The sequence below is a fragment of the Zootoca vivipara genome, chromosome 4, assembly GCF_965207765.1.
Source record: "Zootoca vivipara chromosome 4, rZooViv2.hap1.1, whole genome shotgun sequence".
Classification (NCBI taxonomy): Eukaryota; Metazoa; Chordata; class Lepidosauria; order Squamata; family Lacertidae; genus Zootoca; species Zootoca vivipara.
The window spans coordinates 43,630,591-43,650,956 of NC_142587.1; the positions used below are offsets into that span (position 1 = coordinate 43,630,591).

At 39.6% G+C, this 20,366-nt stretch overlaps 1 protein-coding gene across 15 annotated transcripts in view; it reads right to left on the reverse strand.

Annotated features, from left to right (window-relative positions):
- DMD (dystrophin) overlaps positions 1–20,366 on the reverse strand; it is a 1,006,777-nt gene that overhangs the window by 117,828 nt on the left and 868,583 nt on the right. For all 15 annotated transcript variants that reach the window (XM_035114386.3, XM_035114388.3, XM_035114384.3 and 12 more), the window contains one exon: positions 7,301–7,361. In XM_035114386.3, coding sequence (XP_034970277.3) covers positions 7,301–7,361 — 61 coding nt within the window. The remainder of the gene's footprint in view (positions 1–7,300; positions 7,362–20,366) is intronic.

Genomic DNA, 20,366 nt, shown 5'->3' on the forward strand with positions numbered 1-20,366 from the left:
GGGCCTTTGGCCATAATAAAGATTTCATTCAAAAGACAAGAAAATAGAGGTAGAATAGAAAGAGAGAATGGCAAAATAAAAACAAATGGTTATATGCAAAGTTGTTAGTGTTCAATGGAAAGCTAGAAAACATGACTGGAAATCTATGAGTAGGTTAGCAGAATTAGTGGGAATTTGTGTTTATTTTTTATTATTTTTTACAATGTTATCATCACAAGGCTTAATTTGTATGGAAAGTTACATATGGATCCCTATCAAAGAGACACAGCCATGCTCATGAAGATCCATCTGGTGTTATTTCCCCCAGGAGGCCAAAGTCTTTCAACTGCTATAATTTGAATACGAACAACAACAAAAAGGTTATGAGGGAAATAATTTAGGGAGAAGTACTGGAAAGGAAAATAATTTCATACTGCACGGTTTCTTTGCAGATTCTCCCTCCTCCCTGGCATGTCCAGTTGGAAGAACATGCACAGCATGAAGACCCAAAGGCAAACATTGTTACTGAGTTAGATATAATTGAAGAAGGATAAAGTCAGAGATTAGTACAAAGATAAGAACTAACGATACCATGTCAAGGAGCATAGGTTGCAAGGCTTCATTTGAGGAAAACCTCAAATCCTGGGACCTGTTTCCACTGGCGGAGGAAGAGGGGTACGGTGGGTGCGGTCTGCCCCGGGTGTCATCCTGGGAAGGTGACATCACTGCGCCGCCCCCTGGGGCGCTTGCCGTGGGTGGTGCCCCCCTGGGGCGCTTGCCCCGCTCCTGCGGGCAGCTAGCCCCACCTCAGGTGCACAGCATGTGTGCTGCTCTGGGTGCTGGAGCGGCTAGCTCCACCTCTGCCTGTTTCTACTACTAGATAAATAGATACAGATTTTTAAGTTAAGTTTCAGTCTTAAGCAACAGGAAACTATCAAATGGCACACATTTAACAGAAACATCAACAGATGGCTCATGGCTGGTTATTCTGCCTTCAGTGGGAAATGTAGCTTCCCTACTTAAATATTGCAAACATGGCATCATAGAGCTACTCGAGGTGCACAGTGAAAGGTTTGACTGGTAAAGTGCAATCAATATAGTGTTATGCGAGGCATAGGCAAACTCGGCCCTCCAGATATTTTGGGACTACAACTCTCATCATTCCTAGCTAACAGGACTAGTGGTTAGGGATGATGGGAATTGTAGTCTCAAAACATTTGGAGGGCCGAGTTTGCCTGTGCCTGTGTTATGCATTTGTTATGCCTGTGTTATGCCAGAGCACTATAATCCCCAGATTAAGCAAGTGAATTTAATTAAGGCTTGGGGTGTTAAAAAGAGTGCTAGAAAGGTCTAATCCTTGGATATTACTGGTACAAGTGGTAAAAGCTAATTAAGCCAGGCTAGCCTTCTGTGTTGATGTGATTGCCTGGGAGATGGGCTATAAAGAGAACAAAGGATCAAAGGGACTTGGTGTGAGACAGCAAATGGATGGAACCCTCTTCCTCAATAGATTAAAGCCAGAGTAGAGAGATTGGAGTTATGTGACCAAGAAGCAAAGCAGCAGGCAGAGCATGGTGTTTGATTTCTGTTTGAAAATAAAGCTGTGGTTTCAGGAGAAACAAGTTCCTTTTGGGGTGCTGATGCTCTGAACCCCTCCATCGTAGGCTCAGGTTATAAACAACCATCAAATTGGAAGACATGCTGAGGATCATCTAGTCCAACCCCCTGCAATGCAGGAATATGCAGGTGTCTCTTATGGGGATCAAACCTGCAACCTTGGTGTTTTCAGCACCACACTATAACCAACTGAGCTGTGTGTACATAAACCACATATCCCAAAAAAACCACAGTTTCCATTGTGCCTCATTTCCAAAAGGAAACATGGACCTTGATTAAGCACCTGGAACCCCTAGAATGGTGCACCAATCAGAGATTGGGGTGGCGTGCAACGCTGGTGTCAAAAGTGGGATTTGTGTTTCCTGGAGGAAGGCCTGTGAGTGAGGTGTTCCTGAGCTGAAATGGTGGGAAGAATAGCAACACTCCTTGAGCAGTTTAAGAGAGGGAAGCAGAAAAAAGTGGGTGCCAGTGCCAGCAGTTGAATCAGATGGAGCAGAGTGGCTGAGACGCCTCTGTGGAGAGGAAAGCGTGACGCCATGCGAGATGAGGGCCATACCACTGATAGGCTAAATGAAATTGGAAGTGGCCCAGGAGCCCAGCTGCAAGGCACAGAGATGGAAGGGGTGGCCAAAGAAATCCAGAGTGCAGCTGGAGCTGAGGAGCTGCCTCCAATTTCTCCACTCTCTGGGAGCCTGAACAGGAAGAAAGGGGGAACACGATTTTCACAATCTAGGTCTTGGTTATAATACATGGCTCTGAAAATGTACCGTATATTTTTTTAAAAAAACACCCTGGAAATGTCTTCTGCTTTTAGGGATGCTTGAATAGTTGCAGGAGTGTGCACATGTGGTACTAAACAGTAAGTGTACACAAAATAATTTTGTCAGGCCTCAGCCCTATCCAGAAGCATGGCACCTGCATCTGGAAATGCTTACTCTTAATCCCTCAAGTGTGAAGCCTCTATAATTACTTAGTGGTGAAGGAAATGTACTCTCCACTGGTTCAGGGACACTATCAACTATTCTATGTACAGATGCACAAATTAAGGCTTGGCTAAAATAAAAGAGTGTCAGAAGACTACTGTGCTTATATGCTTCTTTCCACAGGACTTTGAACTGATGCAAGCCTATGTAGTGTAGCCTTAGGGGGGAATGGGATTATTTGTAAACTATGCACTAAAGATAAGATGTGATCTAGGAAGTATAAGCTGTTGAAGATGACAAAAAGACTAGATTGGGGAGCTGCAAGGAAAGCAAAGCAAAGAAAGATCTGATAGAAAAAAAGAATACCTAGTTGGCATTTTTTTCCTGTATAGTATAGCTAAACACATAAGATATATTGTTTAATTTCTCTTGATACTATGTCTTGTAGTTCATTATTTACCAGCCAGGCATTTCCTGGGTGTCCAAAGTGGATATTGTAATCAAATGCAACTTTTATAATGTAAAGCGAGCATTTATTTTTTAAAAAATCATTAGGAAAAGAAGCAAAGGGTTGATTTATTTGGCCAATCCATTTGGGAATAGCTTCATAAAATTTGAACACAGTCCTTGCAGATTGCAACAGCTGAAAAAGATGATAATCCTGCAATTGTCATAAGCATTTTGTAGGCAATATACTACTACATGGCAAGAGCGGAAGAAACCATTTTAACAGGTTGTATTATGTTGGCATTTTTATTTTTCGGAGGCAGCAAGTGATATAACTGCACTCAGTAAAAGTGCTCTTGTTCAGAGATCCTATCAGCCTGGGGTAGGACTCTTGATGTTCTTTTCAGACTTTTTGCCATGTGGTGCATTTTATGGAAGGGTGAAGGAAATAAGGATGTCTTTCTTCTTTTCAACCCATACATTTGCCTGCTAAGCTATATAACAACAAAGAGTTTAGGTTTGGGGCTGGCTTCTAGTTCTGAATCTGAGCATATAATTGCAATATATTGAGGGATGGGGTAGGCTTAGAAAAGTAGGAACGGGGGGGAAATGTCATGTCTCTCCCCGCAGTCATGTCTCTTCCCGCACAAAAACCTGATGGAATGGCTACTAAAAGATTGTCGTTTCTTAACATAAAATGATGCATACGAAACAGCTGCTGATAAAGAAGGAAGAGGCCTGTTGAACCTGGCTTCTCAGAAGAAATTATGGAGGGATCCTATAGTCCCATTCCTTCTCTCCTGGAAATGATCTGTCCAGACCATAAGACAGTTCTCCTTGTACCTTATTTAGGTCTTTGTATCTACAGTACCTCTTTCTACTTCCCTTTCCAGTTACCTGATTCCATTCCCCCCCAAACCTGGTTGTTGGTTATTTCCCACTAAATCTATCAATACTGTGTGCCACTGAATTTTAATGGGGGTGTTGGGGGCTTTCCCCTTTAGAGCTTTTTTCCTACGTACTTTTTGTACTTTGGGAAACCTTAGGTTTGCCTTCAGACTTGATCTGCACCTCCTGGACTAATAAGCAGATGGGAATTTAGTTATATAATGGCTGTTGTTATTCTCTGAATGTTACAATTCAGTTCTTGGATTAGATAGGTACAGTATTCAAGTGCATTTAAACCTGTTATATTAATAGACTGATTGGTCCATACCTAGCTTGCTTGTTAACCACAGAGATGGAAGAAATATGAATTCACACTATGGTAAGAAAAGAAGTAATACATTTCAGATCCAAACAGGAAATGTCATATACTTACTAACAAGATTGGGAAATGGTGAAAGTGAATGGGTTAAGCCTACATCTCTATTTGTTTTCTGCCTCAACTTATTGAAGCTGGCAGCAATAATAGTCCCTAAGGTACCAATGCAGACAACATAGGAACATAACTAAATGGGATAATATAGCTTCTGTGAAGCACTCTCTGTTTAAGATATTTTTTGGGACATTCTAGTAAGAACTCCTAAACACCATCCTAAGGAGATAATGCTTCACAAATGGTGTGTATTTGTTTAAAGGAACATGACAAGTAGGCATCACTATGGCATACAACAGCTGATTGGCTCCTATGGCAAAGCCACCATTAAATTGCACTCAAGGCTGAGTGGCCCACAAGTAGGGATGTTTCATATTAAAGGGGTTGTGGAGGCACCAGTGGTAAATCTACTTCTCCCCACAAGGGAGTGGGGGTGGAGAGTAAATTTGTGCCAGCTTGCTTGACTGCCTAGACCAATCTCCTCAGGGCTTGCAACGGAAGGAGTTATAATCAATCCCTTGGCTGGACTTAACAGACACACCACGTTCCTTTAAAAAATTTGTGGCCTCATTAATCCCATCTAGTGTTGTGTCTCTCTCTATTTTCTTCCTCCTGCAAATTGCAATAGTTTAACCACAATGCAGAAACTTTAATGACTGTTGGATGCTGTTAATTAATCAACTAGATAAATATGATCCTGTAACTGTCAAAACCAAGAGGCTTGATGTTGCCTAGCATTAAGACACCAAAGAGGATATTGCTTATGCTTTTGAAGCAACTATTTTCTGATTTATGAACTCATAAAGTGATCTGTCAATGAAAATGAAGAACTGATGAGTTAGGTAAAAAAAAATCCAAAATTCTAAGCATCAAGAAGAAAATGAGAGAAGCACACATGAACAATCAAATATGCAAGAAATACATCTCTCAACATATGCTCTTATGTTCAGTATCAACAATTTACCGTATGTTGCTTTGGAGCAGAAAATCATGTCCGAATTCAGAAAATGGTCAGATATAATGTTTGCTTTCTGAACAGGCAAGAAATGTACAGTAACTCCTTTGAGAATTTAAAGACCAATAGCAAAGACAGACTTTCTATTATGAAATCAGACCTTGAGCAGGAGCAATATAAAGGCTGGACAACAGCTTAAGATGTAAATTTCCTGTATTTTCAAACAACAGCTAATGGACTTGAGTTACCAATATGCAAGATGTGTGGGCACAACAAAAGATTAATGTAAAATGCTGCTGCACATGATAAAAATGATTTTCACTGAACAATCTGCAAATAAAAAAATACTTAATTGTACACATTTAAGACGGCAATATATTGATTTCTAATATTAAGATGAGATAAATTATAAAAAGTAGGGTGACTGCATTATTACGCTATTTCTACCCATGTTGGCTGGGATGCGCGTGGCGCTGTGGGTTAAACCACTGAGCCTAGGGCTTGCCAATCGGAAGGTTGGGGGTTTGAATCCCCGTGACGGGGTGAGCTCCCATTGCTCAGTCCCAGCTCCTGCCAACCTAGCAGTTCGGAAGCATGTCAAAGTGCAAGTAGATAAATAGGTACCGCTCCGGCGGGAAGCTAAACGGCATTTCCGTGAGCTGCTCTGGTTTCGCCAGAAGCGGCTTAGTCATGCTGGCCACATGACCCGGAAAAACTGTCAGCGGACGAACCGTTGGCTCCCTCGGCCAGTAAAGCAAGATGAACGGCGCAACCCCAGAGTCGTTCACGACTGGACTTAACTGTCAGGGGTCCTTTACCTTTACCTTTTTACCCATGTTGGCAACAAAGTATAAACTACAGAGAAGTCCTTTTTGTGAGATCCCAAATGCAATAAATAGGTAGTTTAAAAAGTGATATTTCTACAGAAATCAAAAAGCTTTTAAAAGTGATAGTTGAATAGACTATAAAAATTAAATGTGTGTCAAAGGAAATTGTCCCATTTGTTCCAAACAACTTCTCTGGTACTCTTTTCATGGATGCGTTGGCCAACCAGTGAGAGCACCATATAATGCATATCACACTGAAGCCAACATTCTTATGGTTTATTCAACTATCACTTGAAATGTTTTATTTTGAACAGAGAAAGAGGCTGCTTTGCACGCTCTGATCTCTAATGAAAGTACTACTAGTTAGCTATGCCAATGTGTAAATAATTTTTGAAAGGGCTGGAATCTACCTCTTTGGGGCAGAGGGTATTTTGATTCCACTCCAACCCCTCCCCCCCCTTTGCAAAATTCAGTCTAGGGTAGATTTCAGGAGCAGTATATTTTAATACTAATTTTCTTTCTTATTATTAAGCAGCAAAATAAGGTACAAGATGTTTAAAGCAATGGTAGCTGAACAGACATATACAGTCAAAGAAAGGACAAATACACATTATCATTCTTCTTTAATTCTGAACTTTTTAAAATTGCATTTCAAATGTACCATATATAGTTGAGTATAAGCAGACCCAGAATATAAGCCGAGGCACCTAATTTTACCTCAAAAAAAACTGCGAAAACTTATTGACTCGAGTATAAGCCGAGGGTGGGAAATGCAGCAGCTACTGGTAAATTTCAAAAATAAAAATAAAAATAAATACCGTCCTATGCCTTTCCCAGATGTTGGTGGCTGCTTCTCCCTCCCCGCCGCCTCACACAGAGCAGGCATAGGACGGGGGTTTGGAAAGTCGCAGCGCAGTGCTTCTCTGAACCCCCTGTCCTGTGCCTTTCTCCGCCGCCTGCCTCACTCGAGTATAAGCCGAGGGTGGCTTTTCAGTACACTTTTTTGCGTATATTGGTGATTATACTGTCTTTTAACCCCAAGGAATCCTCAGAATTCTTGATGTTATATGTAAAAAAATTTCTATGCTATCGATGGAAATGGAGGCTACACTTGAAACATCCAGTATGAACCAGTAGGCTCCAAAAAGAGTAGAATTCTCACAGTTGTTTCAAGGCAAGCTAAGATAATTAGTGGACAGCCCCAAGCAGTTAATCATAATAGTTTGATACTTACTTGATGTAGTAGGGCACTTTGTTTGGCGATATTGCCCTCTCCCAGGGGCCCTGGACAGAAGCTGTTAACAAAAAACAAAACAAAAACGAAACATAAAATCAAATAAAAGAGACATGGAGGTCAAGTTCAATGCAAACAGGAAAGACAACATTAATCTCTGGAATTACAATTTTACACTTGGCCACACTGATATGGGTCTGTTTGCTCAGTTGCCCATGAAGGCAGGAAGGATTAACCTGCTGTTCAGAAATTTCTACTCTAATCTGAGTGAAATTGAACTCATTCAGCTGCAAAGATAAATGCAAAAACCTCTTCAACTACTAAACTTAAAGAAAAGATAAGAAACTGAAGAAGCATGCTGCCTGTCTTGTAGGACAGAAATTTTAGGGCTTCCACGGCCCTTGCTTCCTGCTGCCTTGTCTTCTACATTTTCCTCTTAGTTGATTAACTGTCATCAAACAAAGTAATACCTTGGTTTTCTTGTGAGAATTGAAAGACTTACCAGTTCATGTTCCTTTTTTGCTTCCCTTGTCAAATGCATATATTATAGAGGTTATTAATAAGATATAATGAAGATACAGGTGCAAGAACATAAAAATCCAAATGTGCACAGAGGCTGTGTTGTTGTCCCTACAAATTCCAGCACTTTAAGCACCACATCCCATTCAAAGTCTAATGAAATTCACCTGTAATTACCCTTTAAACAAAATACAGCTGAATACTATGAGTAAATTTCAAGTGATTTCTTTTTAAAGCCGACAAACAAAACAAAAACACCACAAACCCCCTCCACTTAGAACATGTGGAACTTGGGATATTTTCATCCATTTTATTTTTTGGTTTTTTAAACATCTTGTTGTGATGCTATACTTCAATGCTGCAGATTGAAATAACAATCAGGCTCAAATCCAATTAAGATTTCATTGAGAGTGCATAACTCTATGCAATTATTTATTGTAGCAGGATTTTTTTTAAAAAAAAATACAAAAATACATTGTCCTTCACATTTGTTTTTTTCTATTTCATAGTGATAATTTCTGGAACGGCCCTATTAATTACTGCCCCAGTAGAAAATGTTCCACTGCCAAAGATATCATGCCTCTGAACACCAGTTGCTGGGAAACATAACAAGGAAAAGTGGTGCTGCACTCAGGTCCTGCTTGCGGGTTTACCATAGGCATCTGGTTGGCTATTGGCCTGATCCAGCAAGGCTCAGGAGATCTGTGACTTTGTGCTGTTGTCATGTCGCAACTTAGCATATCATTCAGGGAGAGTAGTGGAACTGTCATTATAAATTTTAAAAACACATTGGCAAACAAGAAACAACTAGCAGGCAAAATGGCTCAATACACGTGTAAGTTACATTGTGTATGTATTTTCCTATAGCGATGTTTTATGTTAGATGCAACAGTATCTTGGAATATTTGAATTAGCTGAGAAACTTAATTCTTCATACACTGAATACATTTCATACACTGAACAAGCGAAGTTCCAGCAGACTGGAGGAAGGCAAATGTTGTCCCTATTTTCAAAAAGGGCAAAAGAGAGGAGGTTAAGGGGTGATATGATAGCTGTGTTCAAATATATAAAAGGATGTCATATACAGGAGGGAGAAAGGTTGTTTTCTGCTGCTCCAGAGAAGCGGACACGGAGCAATGGATTCAAACTACAAGAAAGAAGATTCCACCTAAACATTAGGAAGAACTTCCTGACAGTAAGAGCTGTTCGGCAGTGGAATTTGCTGCCAAGGAGTGTGGTGGAGTCTCCTTCTTTGGAGGTCTTTAAACAGAGGCTTGACAGGCATGTCAAGAATGCTTTGATGGTGTTTCCTGCTCGGCTGGGGGTTGGACTGGATGGCCCTTGTGGTCTCTTCCAACTCTATGATTCTATGAATAGGTCATTTAACCTACAGGTTGCCATGTTCCTCAAGAGCAGAAAAGTGGTCATCCCTAGTGCATCTATATATCATGTACATAAATATATATGACAGGTAATTATAGCATTTCTTGAAGTGGCACTATCTCCCCTATTTGTGAATTAATCTAGTCAAAACTTACTATCACATAATCTTATGTAGCAAGCATTTTTGTTTTTAATGAAGGCAAGCAGTCATCTTCACTGGAACTAAATGCCTTGGAAATAACAAACAATTCTGTGACGTTCTGCATAACTGGATTTAATGTTCCATCAACAGATTGTGCTGAGGCGGCCCATCGTGCAATTTTTGCTCTGCTGGGTGATGCCAGCCCTGCATAAATTTGAGTTGACAAAAATATGTGGTACCTATTTCAACTCTGCTCTAAGACTCATGATCTCATTTCTGGCACAAGCCCAAATACTGCAAACAGCTGCTTCTTATCTCTGGATACCAGTAGAGGCTTACCATCCATTACAAAGCTAGTCTAGGTAATAGACATGTATCTTTAATTCCTAGTAAGACCATTTTTAGTAGTCAATCAAAGGAGACTGTCTGGAAAATGGTTTTTAATATGGCCAGAGAGCTCCCCCCTGTGTATTACTTGCTCAAGATTGATACAATTTCCTACTTGCAGAAGAATATTCAAAAGTGCCTTTCTGTTATGGTACTGCACAATGTAAAATAATGTATTATCAGGCACACCAGAAACTACCTGAAATGTTGATTAGGAAAGAGGAATGTGTTTCAAACTTCTGTGTCTCATTAAAATAGTTGCATATTACTCTTTTCAACTTAAAAAAAGGAATACCACAGTACAAAATATTTCATGATTATTACAACATGCAAGTATTGCTTTTTAAAAACAAAACAAAGCATAACAATATATTTTACCCTAAGAGGTCAACTATTTGCTAATTTATATATTAATATTTTAAAATAATTTATATTATTTTAAAATTATTTTTATATTACTGAAATTAGATGTAGTGCCATGTATGGCGTTCCTGTGCCTGAGGATTGTTCCATTCATGGTGAATACAAAGAAATGCAAACGAGGTAACGGCTCCCTTGATGTGACTAGGATAGTTCTGACAAGTGATGGAACGGCATATGAAAATTGGACCCTTGCCAGGCCTACGCCAAATGACAGGATCAGGATGGTAGCACTTTCCACTGAATCCTTATGTTTACACTCTGCACATTGCTCACAAATGTACGTTTTAAGTGAACGTGTGTGTTGTAAGCACAGGGAGGTGTGGCAAATTTATCGAATGAAAACTGCAGTTAACTCATGAACAACGTACTGAGATACAACCTTTAGATATAGCTGTGAGTCTACAAAAAGTTCTCCCCATCTCCATTTCAACATGGTTCTCCCAGTCTCCATTCTATCCACCCAATAGCACTGCAAGGTAGGTTAGGCTGAAAGACTGGGACTGGCCCAAGATTATTCAGTGAGCTTCATAAGTATATGATACTTGAAAACTACAGTACACAAGCTGATTCTATTCGTCCACTGTTGTTCTCAGCCATTTCTGTAGAAGTTAGCGCTTTCCCTGTATGCTTTTCATTTTGATTTTTTATTTTAAAAATAGGGAAGCAGCTTCAGGAACTAAGATTGTCTATGGTATGATTCTAGTGATATTCAGTTAAATGTTATGCAGAGTAGACCTAGTGAAAGTATTGGAACCAATTTAGTCATACTCATTCATTTAAATTAGTTTGCATAAAATTTATCCATAGAATCACTGAATTGTAAAGTTGGAATGGGTCTAGTCCAACCCCCTGCAATGCAATAATCTCAACAAAAGCATCCACAACAGACAGACATCCAACCTCTGCTTAAAAACTTCCAATGAAGGAGAGTGCATCGTAAATAGTAGAAATGAAATTTATTACCAAGTGACATGATAGCACAAGATTCTGTCCTTCTTCTACCTGGATGTCAAGTTACACACAATGCTGGTCCTGTTATTGGATGCAAAATAATGAGAGAACTCCTTCAACTACCTAAATAATGGTAGTTCCTATTTGACTCCCAATGCCAGAAAAAATGGTTCACTTAGTCATTTTTTTAAAAAAAGAAATAAAATATTTGCAGAATTGCTGGCAAAATTATATAACATGATAACAGATTAAGCTGTAAAACAGTTTACATTCTTTTGCATTTTAGTATAATGACACATGATAAATTAAAACAAGATAAAGTTGCAATTCTGTTTGAATTTCAGGGTTCTGTTTGTTTGGAATAGTCCTACAGATGGAGTAATGGTTTCCCTATTTACCCATTAACTCCTAACTGTAGGACACTATTTTCAGCACATCTGTTTCATTAGTGAAGAGAAAAAAATGTCAGTTTTGATTCCAACATCTTAAAATCAAGGCAATAGCTGTTTCTGAAGCACTTGCCTGCTTAATAGTTATGGAGAACTCAGACGCTTTGCACATTCCTGTGACTTTGGGTGGGTCCTATTAATGGTATTACACATCTGTGGACTTTGGTGTTTTTCTTTCTCCTTACGGATCAACAGAGCTACCTTTGTTCATTATGCGTCCTGAAAAAATATGAATCTAGCTGTTCAGGGTAGGTAGAATCTACAAATACAGGGAGATAATCTTCTAACACCTGGAAATTGATTTTGCAATTTAAGGGTTGTGTTCTTGCCATCTACTAGGTAATACTCTGTTATTTGGCTTTAATTGACTCTTTTATATTCCAAAACTAACCACTGATAAAGACTGCCATGTTTCTCTTCTCGCCTCTGCCTGCCGAGGGACCTGGTTGTTTCATTTTCATGACTGATCTGGGTTACAAGCCAAATTTTCCAAAACAATGAGGAAAGCAGCCTTTGCTTCTTTATCACAGAATCCTAAGTGTGTAACTTGTTATATGTAGGGCCTTGGAGGGGCTCATTCAACATGCAGCCTCCATCTAGGAAGTAAGTATACAAACTGGTCTCAGAGCCAGAACATCTAGCCCAATTTTTGTATTTGTTTTTCCTTGTCACACCACACCTTCATTGTGAAGTATTTTGCCTGATGAAGAGTTTTGGAAAATTCAAAAGCTCACTTTGGCTGATCCTTTAAAAAGGTACTATTCAATTGTGAACTTTGGTGTTTGTGCAGAAATATTGTTATTATTGTCATTCTGCTTTCAAATATAATGCAGACTGTCTTGCACATACACAGAGAATAAAATGTACTTATTTCCTAGACTTCAGAGAGTGGCAAATCTTCTATAAATGTTTCAAAGTTTGAAGTTGTGCTTTATTATCTCAAGTCACACAAATAGAATTTTGTAAGGACTGCAAAAATCTATATGGCTAACGAGAGTTACTTTTTTTTTTAATACCAGCAACAGTATACATCTACTGGATAGACAACATCTGTCTCTATAACATTAAAAGCAGTTCACTGCCAGCTGCAAAGTCATCCACAGAGCGTAAAATCAATCTAGGCCTGGTTTCCTTGCATGTCACAGTTCTGCAAACAGCAATATTACACACACACCTACTTCATTTGAAGATTGTAGTGTATCAGAAAGACTGCACACTCTGTTTGGTACATTTTTAAGACGTACTATTTGTCACACATTTCTCCTAATTAACAGAGCAGCTCTATTCCTATTCTGCCTTGACTTTCGTACTGAACTGATAATGCTCCTAATCTCTTCCTGTGTCTATTACTGTTTATGATTCCATGATGTTTAGAACTCTAACAAACTCTAACTTTTGATCCTTAGTTTTAGAATGAAACCCGTGCCTTACGGTCTACCAAGACTGCCCAAACCATGATCCTGACAGCAATGTTTTGGTGTCAAAACAACTAGCTATGGCCATGAAATACACGTGGCTGTAGTGTCATCTATTTGATGGGCAGCTGTTGAAAGAAGGCATCCAACAAAAAATGGCATATCATATAATGTTGCTATAAGCTGCCTAGAGTGGCTGGGGAAACCCAGCCAGATGAGTGGGGTATGAATATAATAATAATAATAATAATAATAATAATAATAATAATAATAAGCATCTGTGACACTGTACCAGGGTAATTTCCACTGATTACATGAAGTAGCCAATGATAAATGTATTCCTGTATATTTACTACCTTGCTGAAAGCTATTGCTGGAAAATTTCATATAAAACATACACATATTTCACTTACAGATTACAAAAGTATTTAAAAAATCTATAACATTCTTCTGAAAAACAAACTATAATCAAAATACAATAATTTTGTTACAGGGACAATACAAGTTTATTTTCTGCAGAAGGGCTGACATGGATATTGATCTAAAGGTGTCAGAAGCACTGAGCCACCACATCCCACTTGTCCACGATGTAACACTTACTTTGGGACAGGAGGTGAGGGCAGCAGCTGGTGATTCAAGCCCTGATAGATTGCCTTTTCCTACTGGCAACTGTAACCAGGACTACAAGTATGATAATTCCAGGGCTGGGGGAAGGGATTCCATCATTTGTGATATGTGAACCACCTGTATCCTGCTGAGAATTCTGGGATTTCTGTTTCCAGTTCCTGGTGGGGAAAAATGCACTAACAGAGCCCGAGATTGCACACTACAGCTGTCTTCTCTTGACCTATAAATTTATGGGCCTTGGGGCAAGAGGAGATGATGGCAGACACTTTGCAAATGTTCACATATAATGCTTGCAAAGCTCTCAGGCCTTTGTAAGGGTTCAGTTGTAATTCTGCCAAAGGCTCAAACCCCTTTGGGGAAAGCAGTGGTATGCATAAACTTTGAGTGAGGAAACAACATGGGAGGAAACTTTGAGAGATCTTATCATGGATCTCCCACATCTCATCTTGCCTGTCTTCAATATGGTAAAATAGAACATGAGATTATTCCCCACACCCACTTAACGAAGAAGAGCCACAGATTGCAATGCACAGTGAACTGAAATGATATTATGTCTGTTTTTAAATATAAAATAGAGAGCAAATATATGGGTTGTTTTGGGGGGAGGATTAGTAGCAGAAACATATGTAAAAAAAAACCCCACACATGATGAAAATGGACCATGTTCACCACCAACACCTGCTTATGCTTTATCTAGATAGAAAGTGCTAAAGCATGTAACTTTCAGAATTCAACACAAATTCTCCTTCTAGCCTTAAGTAAGCAAACAACTGCAGCCCTTAAATAATTGCATGAACACCACGAAGTAATACTTTTACACATCAGGTTCATAATTATTCTTTGAAAATGTTTAAATTGGGACATTTCAAGCTAAAATAAGGTAAGCGATTACATAGGTATTGCCAAGGTCTTCTATTGTTGTGGTATACAGAGACAGAGATGGGAAAGGCATCATTCCAATTCTAAGTCTCATTCCAGAATACTTGCTATAGATTGTCAGGGGCTTAAGCAGGTCCAGTTCACCTTCAAAATCTTGCTCTTGTGATCAGGTCCTGCTTGTGGGCTTCTCACAGGTATCTGGTTGGCACAGAATGTTGGACTAGATGGGCCATTGGCCTGATCCAGCAGGCTCTTCTTACGTTCTGAAGTATGCAGAAGTTTATCTCTTACATTTGGATGGCCAGTTTTTTTCAGCTACGTGAATTAGTTATTAGCATAAAAGATTGTGTTGTTCCTGGGCAATGGAATTCTTTGTCATACGTTTCCCATTTTCCTTAACTGTGGTATCTAGCAGTAATCCCCAACATGTGTATGTTTTATTTACTGATGGCATCAAGATACTGATAGCACACTATTCTGTTTTGTTCCATTAGTTAACCTGTGTGGTATCACTATGACTGGGTATGTGGAATGTTGCTTGCAGAAATAAGGTTTAATTTCACATACAATGTGACTTTAAAATTGGACTTAAATATTCATATTTTATTGCCTTGACTCACTTAATGACTTGTTATGTAAATATGGACAATAAAACTATCACAATATTTGCCACCACAGTGTTGCTAACTATAAATAGAACCTGTGGACTAGGAAGGGCTCATTAACACACTAGTTCAACATCAGCACTGTAAAGCAATGTGATTCTGAAAGGCCCAATATAAACTCCATAATCTTATGAAATGCTGGTAGTATTTCCTCTGGCTGCTCTTTTCCCATTCTACCTAAGCTGGGCTCCATGGCAAAGTTCTTTTTCTTACTCCCTCTTCTGGTATTGGCAACTTCAAAGTTGCATTTGTTCCATAGGATATATAAAGGGCATATAACCCTGCTTTTGTGCTTTTCCTGAGGCTTTTCCCCATACAAATAAATTCTTTTGGATTCCCTGTGTTCCTTTTATCACGATTCTTGCTTCCTCAGGGTCTTTCTGTGACCTTAGTGTCGGGCCCTTGCCCTTTCAGATATGACCTTCCTTTCTCAGGAATAGGCTCATTTTATATCACAGAAGCAAGGAACCTCTTTCAGTCAACTTTTTAAGGTTTACATTCAAGTGCCTGGCATCCAGAAATGCTATTTGCATTTGTGTTACTGTACTGATCCATATTCATTATCTCAGATGAAAACTTTTCACCCATGTCTTTCAGATGAAGATTCTCTAATGGAATCTACTTCCCTTCCAGTTCCTGCCAAGTCTTTGTGAAGTGGCTTGGATTCTGCGAACCAGGAGTAGAAGGAAGATAATTGAAGAATTATCTTCAATTCTCTTTCTCTCTCCTGCACTGTGCAATGCTTCTTCAGAGGGTCAGGGGACTCACCCAAAAGACATGGCATGGGGCATGAGGGGGGGTGCAATAGAAAAGGGAAATGGACAAAAATCAGGTGGTTTTCTTATCCAAGTAAAATGCTACTTGCATAAGGTGCCTCCACTTAAGTTTGGGCCATGACCTTCTCACCAGCAGCCCATAAACAAGATTAACTTGAGCTCTTGGTACAGCAAACTAAATACGACATAATAGGCATCACTGAAACCTGGTGGGATGAGTCTCATGATTGGAATGTAGAAATAGAGGGATACAATCTATTTCGGAGAAATAGACCAAACAGGAAAGGAGGAGGAGTAGCATTATATGTCAGGGATGTGTATACCTGTGAAGAGATCCAGGATTTAAAACTTTGAAGCCAAATTGAGAGTATCTGAGTCAAAATTAAGGGAGAGAAAAATAACAGGGATCTCATTGTGGGAGTTTACTATAGATCCCCAAGCCAAACTGAGGACACAGATGATGCCTTCCTGGAACAGATGGCCAAGCATTCAAAAGGAAGTGATATAGTAGTAATGGGGGATTTCAACTATCCTGATATTTGTTGGATGTCAAACTCAGCCAAGAGCATAAGGTCGAACAGATTCCTTACTGGCCTTGCAGACAATTTCATTGTCCAGAAAATGGGAGAAGCAAAAAGAGGATCAGCCATTTTAGATCTGGTCCTAACCAATAGTGATGACCTGGTTAGTGGGATAGAAGTGGCAGGATCATTAGGTGGGAGTGATCATGTTCTTCTGGAGTTTATTATTCAGCGGAAAGGAGCAACCAAGCATACTAAGACTCAAATCCTAGACTTTAAGAAAGCCGACTTCAGAAAACTTAGGGAAACGCTGGGTGAGATCCCATGGACAGAAATATTAAAATGGAAGGGAGTTCATGATGGTTGGGAGTTTGTTAAAAGGGAGATATTAAAAGCACAACTTCAGGCAATACCAATGAGACGGAAACATGGAAGGTGCCTAAAGAAGCTAGGGTGGCTATCTAAAGAACTTTTAACTGAGTTAAGATTTAAAAGGGATATGTACAAAAAGTGGAAAAGGGGAGAAATCACCAGAGAGGAATTCAAACATATAGCCAGCACATGTAGAGACAAAGTCAGAAAAGCTAAAGCACAGAATGAACTCAGGCTCGCCAGAGAGGGTAAAAGCAACAAAAAGGGCTTTTATGGGTATGTCCGTAGCAAAAGGAAGAACAAGGAAACAGTGGGGTCACTTAGAGGAGAAGATGGTGAAATGCAAACAGGGGACAGAGAAAGGGCAGAACTCCTCAATGCCTTCTTTGTCTCAGTCTTCTCCAAAAAAGAAAAAAAACGCCCGACCTGAAGAACATGGAGCAGATGATTCAGCAGGGGAAACACAGCCCAGAATAAGTAAGGAGGTAGTACAAGAATACTTGGCTAGTTTAGATGTATTCAAGTCTCCAGGGCCAGATGAACTACATCCAAGAGTATTAAAAGAACTGGCAGAGGTGATTTCAGAACCACTGGCAATAATCTTCGAAAATTCCTGGAGAACAGGCGAAGTTCCAACAGACTGGAGGAGGGCAAATGTTGTCCCTATTTTCAAAAAGGGGAAAAGAGAGGACCCAAACAATTACTGCCCAGTCAGCCTGACATCAATACCAGGAAAGATTCTAGAGCAGATCATTAAGCAAACAGTCTGTGAGCACCTAGAAAGAAACGCTGTGATCACTAAAAATCAGCATGGGTTTCTGAAAAATAAGTCATGTCAGACTAATCTGATCTCATTTTTTGACATAATTACAAGCCTGGTAGATGAAGGGAACGCTGTGGATGTAGCCTATCTTGATTTCAGCAAGGCCTTTGACAAGGTGCCCCATGATATTCTTGTAAAGAAGCTGGTAAAATGCGGGCTAGACAATGCTACCATTCAGTGGATTTGTAACTGGCTGGCTGACCGAACCCAAAGGGCTCCTCCTCATCCTGGAGAGTAGTGACTAGTGGGGTGCCACAGGCTTCTGTCTTTGGCCCAGTCTTATTCAACATCTTTATCAATGACTTGGATGATGGGCTTGAGGGCATCCTGAACAAGTTTGCAGACGACACCAAATTGGGAGGGGTGGCTAATACCCCAGAGGACAGGATCACACTTCAAAATGACCTTAACAGATTAGACAACTGGGCCAAAGCAAACAAGATGAATTTTAACAAGGAGAAATGTAAAGTACTACACTTGGGCAATAAAAAATAAAAAATGAAAGGCACAAATACCGGATGGGAGACACCTGGCTTGAGAGCAGTACATGTGAAAAGGATCTAGGAGTCTTGGTAGACCACAAACTTGACATGAGTCAACAGTGTGATGCAGCAGCTAAAAAAGCCAATGCAATTCTGGGCTGCATCAATAGGAGCATAGCATCTAGATCTAGGGAAGTAATAGTACCACTGTATTCTGCTCTGGTCAGACCTCACCTGGAGTACTGTGCCCAGTTCTGGGCACCACAGTTCAAGAAGGATACAGACAAGCTGGAACGTGTCCAGAAGAGGGCAACCAAAATGGTCAAAGGCCTGGAAACGATGCCTTATGAGGAACGGCTTAGGGAGTTGGGTATGTTTAGCCTGGAGAAGAGAAGGTTAAGGGGTGATATGATAGCCATGTTCAAATATATAAAAGGATGTCATATAGAGGAGGGAGAAAGATTGTTTTCTGCTGCTCCAGAGAAGCGGGCACGGAACAATGGATTCAAACTACAAGAAAGAAGATTCCACCTAAAAAAGTGAAAGGTGGACAAGTCTACCTGAAGCATGGGGCCTGAAGCACAGGGTGGTGGTGAACAGATGCATTCAAATTTCTTTTTCCATAGCAAAGATAGGAGGTTGTTTTAAACTTGGAGTAACTTCCACAGACAAGCATAAATGGCACTCAAAGCGGCAAAATAGTAATAATTTATAAATCACTAAAATAAAATAAGTTACATTATTGTAAAACCAAATAGAATGTTTTTGTTAATGAGCTTCAAAAGAATAGTCACATTTTAAATATAAAAGCTGCCATACTGTAAAATGTGCAGTTCAAAAAAGAGCTCTCCTCTTCTGAATGTGTGTGTCACAAAGTAGTTTAGATAGGAATTGTGTCGAAATATGCTTGTTAAAAATCAATTTATTCTTAATGGCACATCATACTTTAAAATATGTACCTTCTAAAGAATAAGCATGTTTCTTCTTGGCCTGAAACCCCAGCTTTATTCCTGATTCGAATTACAATGCAGCTGCTCAATAATACTATGTTGCATTGCACACCCAAGTCTTGCCATGCCCAGTGGCCCCACCTACTTCATTAATGATCTGGTGTAGTCGCAGTAACGTCATTTCAACACATCAGTTCACAATGTATTTTACTTTGATAATGAAACCTCAGCATCTTTTCGTTGGTTTTCCCAAGTCATGCATCAAACAAGCAGCAGGACACCATTATCCTGAGCCTATGCTGTATTCCACTTATGCAATCCTTTAAATATGGTTTTGTTATTTACTTTCCTATAATCGTAGTACAATAGGCCAAAGACGTGGCTTTCAAACAGCTTCATTTCAATCTGTGCCTTGCTGCTTTGATGCTGCTTAAAGTAGTCTTACAAAAGACTTCAAAACATACTGCATAAAGGCTGTACCAGTGATAACCATCTCTTTCCCCACCCCCCACCTCCAGTGCTGAGTTAAAGGATTTTATTAGTTGCCATTTTGAAGTACCTTTTCTGCTGTGGCTTTTTGTTCCTCCCACCATTTCAGTTAGTGGATGTAGCATAGTGCCCTTGCTTGAATGTAGTTTTTAAATGAGTACCTGATCACTTAGTGGAGGTCATGAGAGGACATTATGGAGACTAAAACACTTTAATAAGCAGGTATGTGCATCAGTTTTCTCTGTCCTCAGTTGGGCACCAGTATAATAGCCTTGCTGAATAGCACTACAACTTGCAAATGGAATACACTTCATCCTAAAAAGTAGCCTTTGTCATTAAAGATACCTTAGCTGAAAGCAGGCAGACAGATGCATATGATAATAGCCAGCTGGAAACATCTGTACTAACTGAACATGAGAGAACATTTTGAAAGAAGCAGCTTTGTGAAAAACACAGCAGCTTCCAAATTACTTGTGCAAGGCCTTGCTTTACCCCCTCCCCAAATTTCCACCCTTTCCTTCTCTACAATCACCAATGAGTTTAAACCCTTGTCCACAGTAAATTGAGAGTAAATCTCATGCTGCAGTCCCAAGAAACCATTGTTTCACTTCCTTGTGTAGACACATTAGCAAATACATATGTTGAGTTTATAATGTATTAATTTGTGTGTGCTAAATGCCTGGATTCTGTAAATGGTAGAATTACAGCTTGTGAGTTAAAACGGGATGTCAGACCTGTATGTCTTAAACTGTATATTTCTAAACCCTCTGAAATTAGTATGTGTTAAGGGCTAATTGTGGGACCCAGGTGGCG